Source organism: Myotis daubentonii, chromosome 11 (genome assembly GCF_963259705.1).
Source record: "Myotis daubentonii chromosome 11, mMyoDau2.1, whole genome shotgun sequence".
NCBI classification, from domain to species: Eukaryota; Metazoa; Chordata; class Mammalia; order Chiroptera; family Vespertilionidae; genus Myotis; species Myotis daubentonii.
In genome coordinates, this window is record NC_081850.1 from 52,444,027 (window position 1) to 52,454,334 (window position 10,308).

Below are 10,308 nucleotides of genomic sequence, written 5' to 3' on the forward strand. Positions count from 1 at the left end.
CACCTCAGCCAATCAGCGCCTGCCCTAGGGATTCCCGCCCGCCTCTCGGTGCCTCTCCCCAGCAACCCACGGACCAGAGCCAATCAGAAAATTCGCTTTGGCCTGGCTCCCGCCTTAAGTATGCATCTCCACGTCAATTGGCTGCAACGCTACGCTTCCTCGACGGATTGGTATTCTCAACCAATCAACAAAAGGAATGGGACCAGCTCGACTGGCGGAAGGAGTGTTCAATCTCTTAGAGGCGGGCTCTCCCACTTGGCTCCAGCTCATTGGCTCCTGAGTTTATCCTGCTGGAAAAACCTGGCACAATGGATTGAGCCCTTGTATTAGTCTGGTATTATTGTAGTATTAGCCTACACATCTGTCTTCTTCCAAAATGAGGATTCACCCTAACCCCTCTCCTTGCTCCTTCAAAATGCTAACTCAGGCCACCCCTACTCTGGACCCTTTTTAACTAGCACTGCAGCTCTCAAAACCACTCTATTTTAGTCATTGCACCCTCTGGTTAACGCTAGTCCCGAGGCTCTACAGTTCTTTGGGGCTTGGAGGTACACTCTTCCTCTTACCACTGGGTATTAATATTAATGATTTGAGGATGGAGGGCACCCAGTCCAGAGAGAGGTCAAAAGGCTACCAAAGAACACAGCAGATTCAAGAGAGCCCAAAGCAACAAGGAAGTTGCATGCTGAGTTGAAGTCTTTGGGCCCAAAATACCAGCTAGCCCTGACTATATTCAACAGGCAGTTTTGGTAGCTCGTTAACTTGATTCATCCTTCAGACACATTTGACTGAGGCAGTCTACTCTAAAATTCCTAGAATTTGGGATTAAGGAAGGGGTGGGAAGTCACTCTGAGAGACTCAGGTTTGCTCGTCTCTCCCCTCTAAGAATCAAATACCTGCCCTTGTCATGGAAGGCCTGCCTAGACCACCTTCCAGACCACCTCCACTCATTCTATCAACTCACACAGGATGTTGTGGCTTGGGGCTTTGCTTTTAGGCAATAGAAAGGGCTAAAGTCTGCTTTCTGAGTAAGGATTCCTCTAGCCCTTTCTTCTACCCCAGTCCTCAAGTCATAAGGTAGATGATGTTAGGAGATGGCACCTTAGACAACCAGCACTCAAATGAACCAGACAGCTGTGTATGTAGTATAGTATATGTAGTAGGCAGACAAGCGATAGATATGAGATTTTACTCAACACAAGAAAAGGGGAAACAGGGGGAAAGGTGCTATGAGCAAAGTCAATGCCTTGTTGGGGGGAGAGGTGTCTCTGGAACCAGGTGGCAATAACTAGGCCAAAAATTTTTTCAGGCATATCACCAACCTTTCAAAAGCTGGACTTATATAGGAATGGTCATCTCCAAACACATTCCCCAAGGATGGTAAAGCAGAAAGCCCTCCCCACAGAAAGATGGCCCACTGGGGCCCCAGCTCAGATTCTTTTCATCTTGGCAGCTACTAGTCACAAGGCTCCAGCAGAGATGTCCGAAAATCTTCAAGAAGGGTTTCACGGTCAGGAGGACGAATCCAGCTCAAACAGGTTTCAAGGTACAGGGGGAGAGACCTGGAGAGCAAGAAGGGTGAGGCCTAAGGGTAAAGGATAGGCAGAAGGTTGGGCAGCCCCTCCCTCCCTTTCATTCACCACCACCCACCCCAATAGGCCCAAGGATTCCAGGACACCAACTGCTCCTAGACCCAAGCCAGCAGGCCTCAACCTCACCATGTAGCATTCTCCTGTGGCAACTTAGTTTGGGCCTCCAGCCTCCGCCAAAGAGCAGTGGCCTCATCCCTCCGATCCAGCCTCCTTAGAGTCTGAAGCAGGTGAAATGAAGCGTCTCCATTACCTGTAGTCCCACCCCAGAATACAGAATCTTAGAACTTGACCCAGTCTTAGGCATCATTTTATAAAAGGGGAAACTGAGGCATAAAGCAGGGAACTGTCTTGCCTACAGTCACATACTAAACCAGGAGATTATTCCCAATCATTCCTACCCCTAAGCACTGCCTGCCCAGGATAAAGGGCTAAACGAATTCTACTCCTGCCCAACACCATCATTGTCTTTGTGTCTGAGGACATTGGGAAGACTGGGAACTCTTCAAGGCCTTCATCCACACTTGTATATGTCTTGTGTACGTCTGTGTATGTCCCTAGTTATATACAGCACAATCCCATTCACCCCTCCTATCTAGGAACATCACTCAGTACCTCCCTCATGAGCCTTCACATCCTTGTGCATCTATGCATAGCTGACGTCATGCAAATATACATACCTGGGCACACCTGCACACTGAGGAGGAAGTCCTGTAGTGCTTTGGTATCCTGGCCACTGGCCACCCATTCTAGTCCACGACTAATCAGGGCAGCTGCCCGAAGCTGTTGTAGTGCCACATCTGACATACACCCCTGTTCACAGTTGGAAGCAGGCCCTGGGGATCCCCAAAGTCAAGAAATGAGTTACCAGCCACAAAGTTACTAACGAAAACCCAAGTCCCCCTCTATCTCTTCTTGTGTCCGGAGTCTCTTTCTCTTAAATCTCCTGTTGGGCTGGGACACGTGTAAAGGGAACTGATATCCACTACCACCACTTCCAGGAGGGAAGAGCAAAGCTGAGTCTAGATCACCTTGTTCTTTATCCTTAGGTATGTACCGGAAGAGCAGCTCAAGGCACCTGAAGTGGGACACAGAACAGGGGTAAAGAGGAGTCAAGCTCAGAAGCTCTGGGGTGAAGAGGTAAGAATGGAGCTCACCAGTTCAGGTCCCAATCAGAAAATTATCCCTCCACACTTCCCCTAGGGCTCACCGGCTAAATTCACTAATTGCTTGTTTTGGGTCCCCTAGTTGCACCCAGGCTTGTCCCTGAAGCAGGTAGGTGGCAGAGACCCAGGGTGGGCAGTGTGGTGACTCCTTGGTTCCTTTTCTGGCATCTTTCCACAGCCAGGGCATTTTTGGAAGCAGAGATGATGTACGGCTCAGCAGCTCCTCACATATGGTTAAAGCATCCTGAGCTTGGCCTGCCTGGATCAGTGCTGCTGCTGCCTCCAAGAATATCTCAGGCATACACGGCCCTTGGGGGCCGGGGGGTAGAGAAAACTGGGGTGGGAGAAAGATCCAGTGAGCCACCACCCCCAACCTCTGGTACCACATGGAAGCCACCCATTGCTTGCTGCCCTGGATCCCCTGTTCTGGGAAGCCTTCCTGGTCTGCCCCCTCTACCCCCTAGACTGGACAGACAGAACAGCAGAGGAAAAAACACAAAACAGAAATCCTGCTCTATTCCAAAGAAGACTCCAACTCTTTCCCCACCCCAACTATAGAGAACCTTGAAGACATACTCACCTTTGGCTCCCAGCCATCCAACAACAGGGCCAGGAGGTCCAAATAATGCTCTACTGCATCCTCTGTCCTGAGGAGTCATAACCCACGAGCCTTACATTAGATCCTTGCAGAGACCTCCAAAGACTCCTAGCTAAGGGAGGGATGCTCAGGGTCCTGGGGAATGGGTGGTCTTGTGGCTCCAACCTTGACTCAGTATGGATATACCCTACTTACAGAATGGATTTGGGAGGACACTTCAGAGTTTTAAAAATACAGGTTAGTACACAGACAATAGAGGGGTGGGGGCATATGCTGGGGGAAGGGAGAGGACAGAGAGAGGTCAATGGGGAGAAAAGGAGACATATGTAAAACTTTCAACAATAAAGAATTTTAAAAAAAAGATAAACCTGTACAAATTTTTTTAAAAATTAATAATATACAGGTTAGTGTCTGGGAGAAGAGTTCAGGTCCAGTGGCAAGGCAGGATGTTGAGGAGTGGGGACCTAGATCCTGCCACTAATTCATTCATCCCTCTGACTCACAAGAACAGAAACAGAGGTATCAGAAGTGGGAAGAGGAGCTCGTGTGAGCAAGGCAGGACCTCACCTTCCCGTCTGTAGACATCGGCTTGCTAGCAGGTGTTTGACCTGGCTCAGTGTGCCACAGTGAAGGGGTGAGGCTGGGTCAGGTTGTGGGAGTAGCAGCTCTACCTCAATAAGAAAATGGGGGACTTCAGAGCTAGGAGTGACACTCAAGGCCTGAAAGAGACAAAGTAAGAAAGTATATCTATAATCTTTCGGAGCCATGCTTCCTTCCACTTATACCTTGACTTATTGCCTCACAGGAGCACCCCAGCAAGCCCCATATCTTCAACTGGAATAGTTCCTTACCTCAACCAGAAGCTCCAGACTCTCCAGCTCTGCTGCTGTGTTCCCCAGTTGCTGATACAGCCTAGAGGCCTCCAGAAGCGGGGGACCACAGATTAATCCCCCCTTCAGGGCTGCAATCAAGTAGAGCAGAGCTCTCTGTGGATTGCCCTAGAGGAGAAGACGCAAGCCTCAGCCACCCTCACAAAGAAAAAAGCTGTCCATATCACCCATGGTTTCCCCAACCCACCCTAGCACTTTCTTTACCATCTTTCGGAGACAGGTCCCCAACGCTGTGTACACCTGGACCAACACAGGCCGTGGGCATAGACCTGAGGCTGCTTCATGCAGGCTGCTCAGTGCCCTGGGCAGGTTTCCTACGATCAGCTCCTGGAGGCCTGAGAGCAATCAGGGTGTGAGCTTAGAGAGGCCCATAAGACGTGAATTAAACAGACTTATAAATAGAACATGACAGGAAAGTCATGAGGCTAGAAACCCCTTAAGATGGGGAATGGGGAGGAAGGAATGAGTGAGACTGCTGACCTTGGCGATAGGCAAATGCTGTCAGAAGGACATCCCTCAAGCCTTGGGCATCCTGCAGGGTCAATGGGTCATCTGATTCCTTAGCTGGGGGGCTCCAAGTTTTTAGATGGAGCAGCAGATCCTCAGAGGACCCATTCTGGGAGAGAAGAACCGAAGAGGATCCAAGTCTGTAACTATTTCTTTTTCTATTTCAGTCTACCCTGGCTGGCCCTTGAATTCAAGGGTCCTTCTGATTCCTGTTCCCCCAATTCTAAGAGATAGCTGTGGGGAAAGGATGAAGGGAGGAAGAAAAACCAATGATCATCTATTCTGGAGTACCTCCTCACTCAGGATAAGCCCATGAGGACACGGGGCAAGGACCATGTTTGAATTATTGATGAAAAGATAGACTGGGGCCAAAACCGGTTTGGCTCAGTGGATAGAGCGTTGGCCTGCGGACTGAAGGGTCCCAGGTTCGATTCCGGTCAAGGGCATGTACCTGGGTTGCGGGCACATCCCCAGTGGGGGATGTGCAGGAGGCGGCTGATCGATGTTTCTCTCTCATCGATGTTTCTGACTCTCTATCTCTCTCCCTTCCTCTCTGTAAAAAATCAATAAAATATATTAAAAAAAAAAAAAAAGATAGACTGGGAAGTGACTTCTGCAAGGACATGAGAACCCTACCACCACCCAAGATTATTAAGTGTATTTTTTTATTGATTTTTTAGAAAGAGAGGGAGAGGGAGAGGGAGAGGGAGAGAGAGAGAGAGAGAGAGAGAGAGAAACATCAATTTGTTTTTCCGCCCATTTATGCATTTATTGGCTGACTCTTGCACGTGCCCTGACCGGGGAATAAACCCGCAACCTTGGTGCATCAGGATGCCGCTCCAACCAACTGAGCTACCTTGCAGGACATAAACTACTTTTAAAATGCTTCCAAGATAATCTCTCCAACGAGCGACCAACCAGAGGAAGGTCACCTAAGATTCCTTGAGAGAACCTAGCAGCCTTTCCAGCACAAAATGATCCTACTACAGCTGGGGCCTGTAGGGAAAAATCCCTTAGATCCAGGTCACTTCCCAAATTACCTGGCTGCCATTCAGGGTCTGCAGCAGCAAGGTCAGGTCCCCAAGATGGTCAGTGCTCAGCCAAAGGGCAGCCTGCAGGCCAGCCAGGTGGTGAAGGGCAGGGAGCAGCTCCGGCAGAAGGGAGGAAGCATGGAGGACGGAGTTCCACAGGCCCCTGAGCCCACATTCTAGCCTGGGCCCCACTTGTTTCTGGGTCTCCAGCACTATAGAGTACACACACACACACACACACACACACACACACACACAGCTGAGATAGGACCTCATCTCTGGTGTTCCTGGTCTGAGGAGCACATGGAAGATCAGAGAAGGGCATCTCTCTTCATGGAGGTGGCAGATTATGTTGCTCCTCCCATCCCCTTTGCAAGGACTTAAACCCAGACTGAGGCTGGCAGGGGCATGGGAGACATTCTCTGGCCCTCACCTCTCTCTAGGCCCCTTTGGATATCCTGTGCTTGGTCCTCAGTGAAACCCTGGGCCAGGCTTGCCCTCAGGGTAATGAAGTTGCAGATGACCGTCAATTCCAAGGGGAGAACAAGAACAGCTGCAGGGAGTCCTAGAGCAACAAATGCTGGTCTCACAGGCTGCTCCCCCATAAAAGAGTCTCTAAACACCCCACCTCAACCAAATGGCCTCAATAAAGAATGCACCCTTTAAAAAAGAAAAGACTCCTTGGACAGAGTTTGGAAAGGGCAAAAAGTTCTCCAGATTAGACCATTCTGGGAACTGCATCTTCAAATGCTGCTGCTGTGTGTGGTGGTGGGGGGCAGGAGATTCACTTGTACAAAGACATCCACTCCCTGTGTGTGCCTTAAACAGGTCCCCACCCCTCCCACCCCCCTCCGTACCCTGAATAATCGCCTCAATCCCAGAAATGGTGAAGAGGTCTCTGGCTGTGGAGGGGCAGGAGTGTGTGTGTTGCGGGGACCGGAGTGGGGAGGGGGGGCGGGTTTTGGACTGACCATCCTGGAGAGGACCCTGCTTACCCTGCAGACTATGGAGGAGTCCTCTGAGCCCTTCCAGCGCATCTTGAGCCAACTGCTGTCGCCTCGGAGACAGACCCAAGTCCTGAGCCACCTGCCAAACATGGGGTGTAGCGTCACGGAGAATTAGCCATTTCCTCTACCCCGGCAGCAGTGGCAAGGGAGGTCCTTCTCCAGTCATCTCTGGCTTTAGGCGGAAGTCAAGCTCACCCCCTCTAAGTCCACAGCAAACCCTCTTTCTGGTATTTTGGGGCTGCAAAGCGAGATCCCAGCAACCACGTTACCTTGGCCTGTCGAACTAGCTGGTCATTCTTTTCCCTCCACAGGTCCAGGCAGCTGGCTTGTGGCACTGAGGAGCCCAGAGGGGTCTGATGGGACATGGCTGAGCCCGGAGACCTGGAGAGGGCTGCGAAAGGGTAAGCCTGCCCCCACCGAAGCCCCCACCCGAGCGGGCGGGCCGTGCACGCTCCTCGCGGCCCCGCCGGCTCTCACCCTCGCCTGCAGTTGGCCGGGCCGGCAAGACTCTCAGCTGCTGTTGGTTGTCTCCGAGGCACACTCCCCCGCGGGAAACTCGAAAAACAAACGATCCGGACACGCCAGTGAGGAAGGCAGAGGCGGGCCGGGAGCCGGAGGCGTGTCTCAGAGCGGAGTTCTACCGCTCACCGTTCCACCAGCTGGACTCTCGCGCCCAGGCCTTAAGAAATCGATATTGAAAACCTAGCCCGCGGGCTCAGCGCCTCCCTCGCAGCCACACTTCCGGGTCTATGGTTTCCCCGCCCTCCGCGGAGGGCAGGCCGTGCGATGCATTCTGGGAATTGTAGTACCGCCGAGAGAAGCTAGAAAAGTTCGGCCCGGAAGCAAGTGTCTCCAAAAGGAGCCGACAGGAGACTAAGGCCATGGGAAATCGGGCCATCCTCTTTCTGTTCACCATGGAGCATCAACACTCTCACCACAGTCGGCTCGACCGCCTGCAGTCCGCCTGCTGGCAGCGCGCCCTGGCCCTGTTTGTACAGCCTGCGCTGCTGCTCACAGGTATAGTACCTGCCCAATCCTTTCATCAAATGGAGCCAGGAGACTTGGATATCCGGGTGCAACAAACAAAAAACAACTGCGACCATTACCTCACATAAAATCAACTCAAAATGGGTAGGTTGGACTTCATTAAAATGAAAAACGCTTATGCGACAAAGACACCGTCAAGAAAGTTCAACCACAGCCCGGCCCACGTGGCTCAGTGGTTGAGCTATCTATAAACCAGAAGGTCATGGTCCGATTTTGGTCAAGGACACATGCCTGGGTTGTGGGCTCCATCCCCAGTATGGGGCGTGCAGGAGGCAGCTGATCAATGATTCTCTCACATCATTGATGTTTCTCTCTCTCTCCCTCTCCCTCTCAGAAATCAATCAAAATACGTTTTTAAAAAGAAAGAAAATACAACTACAAAGTGGTAAAAAAAAGTTTGCAAACCATATATTTCATAATGGACTTGTATCCACAACATGTAACTCTCAAAGCTCAATAATAAAAAGACTTACTTGAAGCATTTTAAAGCAGGCAGAAAAAAAAATCATGAACTGATATCTTACCAGAAAAGATACACGAATAGCTAAGAAGCACACAAAAAAATGCTCAACATCATTAACCATTAGGGAAATACAAATTAAAACCATGAGATACCATTATGTACATACACACAAAGAATAGTTATAATAAAAAATACAGATAATACCAAATGTTGGCAAAGATATGGAGAAACTGGAATCATCATACATTAAAGATGGGAATTTAAAATAGTACAGTTACTTTGGAAAAGTTTGTTAGTTTCGCCGAAACCAGTTTGGCTCAGTGGACGGAGCGTCAGCCTGCGGACTGAAGGGTCCCAGGTTCGATTCCGGTCAAGGGCATGTACCTGGGTTGTGGGCACATCCCCAGTGGGAGATGTGCAAGAGGCAGCTGATCGATGTTTCTCTCATCGATGTTTCTGGCTCTCTATCTCTCTCCCTTCCTCTCTGTAAAAAATCAATAAAATATATTTAAAAAAAAAAAGTTTGTCAGTTTCTTTAAAAGTTAATCATAAACTTATATGACCTAGCAATTCCACTCCAAGAAAATGTGGACGGAAGAGGCCACATGCTAACCTGACAAACTTAAAGGTCTGCATGGAGGTCTTGCAAACTCAAAGACCTAAAGTAACCACAAAGGATGGTCTGAAATTAAACTTTAACTAAAAGCAGTTATGGTGGGTAGTCACCTCCTAGGCCTGTATCTTCCCTAATGAGGTCAACCTTTACCTTAACTGAGCTTATTGTCTTTTTGCATCAACGATAAGATATTATTGAAATGTCAGGGTAACTTGTAACTTTTTTTGGACCCCTCAGGGCACAACCAAATACCCTGGGCTCCAAGACAGATACCACAAATTCCTTCATTGTTATTGTTATCATGTTGTTGACTGCTAACTATCCCACCTAAGTAATGTGTCTATCATTTTACTTTTTATCCAATCCCAGAGGTCCCCCCCCCTTTTGCTTTCTCCTGCCTCCCTAATCTATCACCAATGGATTTCATGTAACCCACTTACGTCTCCTCCTTTGATGTAATGTATAAAACAAGGTGAAAAAATACCATTCTCCAGAGCATTATCCCAATCCATTGAGATTCTGCTTCCTAGCAACTGTAGACAGTTTGGCTCAATAAACTCACAAAAATTCCTTATAGGTTTGAATGTTTTTATATTAACAAAATCCTCCCAAGAGAAATGAAAACAGACGTGTATGCAAATAAATGCTCATAGCAGTTTATTTTGTTGTTGTTGTTAATCCTCACTGAAGATAGATATTTTTTTCCACTGATTTTTAGAGAGTGGAAGGGAGGAAGAGACACAGAGAGAAACATCGATGTGAGAGAGGCACATCTATTATTGCCTCCCGCACAGGATGGAACCTGCAAGCAAGGTACATGCTGCAACCTGACCTTTCAGTCCTCGGCCAGGGCACTCACAGCAGTTTTTAAAAACATATTCACAATGCTTTTAAAAACTGTAAATAATCCAAATGTCCATCAGATCATAGCCATGCAATGGAATATATGACTCAGCAATAACTAGAGGCAAAAAGTGATAATGTACCAATATGGATGAATCTCACAACGTTATTCTAAGTCAAAGAAACCAAACCAAAAGACCACATATTGCATTCCATTAATATGAAATGTCCAGAAAAGATAAATTATAAAGACAAAAAGAGTGGGAGGGGATTGATTGTAAACAAAGACAGGGAATTTGTGGAAGTGATGAAAATTTTCTAAAACTAAATTGTAGCACTTGGTAATAGTTTTTTATATATGATATGAAGAGAACAACATGGCAAAAGAAAAAATAGAATGAAATGAACATCAAAACTTTAAAATTTTATTTTTATGTGCTATATAAATAGGTTAATGAGCAGTATAACTAAATAGTAAGGCTGCCAGTCTCCTTCAGACAAATGAACAAACAAAACTTTAAAATTTTGTGCTTCAAAGGACACTGTCAAGA

At 48.2% G+C, this 10,308-nt stretch overlaps 1 protein-coding gene across 3 annotated transcripts; it reads right to left on the bottom strand.

The window, feature by feature from the left end:
- Positions 1-1,175: 1,175 nt before the first annotated feature.
- FANCG (FA complementation group G) lies at positions 1,176-8,228 on the bottom strand. Of its 3 annotated transcripts, none has more exons than XM_059657240.1 (15): positions 7,266-8,224; positions 7,058-7,169; positions 6,777-6,867; positions 6,215-6,346; positions 5,791-5,993; positions 4,724-4,859; positions 4,448-4,578; positions 4,205-4,351; positions 3,921-4,072; positions 3,336-3,402; positions 2,800-3,089; positions 2,621-2,667; positions 2,270-2,425; positions 1,719-1,842; positions 1,176-1,562 (listed from the first exon to the last, which is right to left on the bottom strand). In XM_059657240.1, the coding sequence occupies exons 2-15, from the start codon at positions 7,151-7,153 to the stop codon at positions 1,457-1,459; spliced, it is 1,878 nt and encodes a 625-aa protein (XP_059513223.1). In that variant the 5' UTR covers positions 7,154-7,169; positions 7,266-8,224; the 3' UTR covers positions 1,176-1,456. The 3 variants fall into 3 exon arrangements, with proteins under 3 accessions (XP_059513223.1, XP_059513224.1, XP_059513225.1); XM_059657241.1 differs by having other exon boundaries at positions 7,058-7,179; XM_059657242.1 differs by lacking the exon at positions 6,215-6,346 and having other exon boundaries at positions 7,058-8,228.
- Between the last annotated feature and the right edge of the window lie 2,080 nt (positions 8,229-10,308).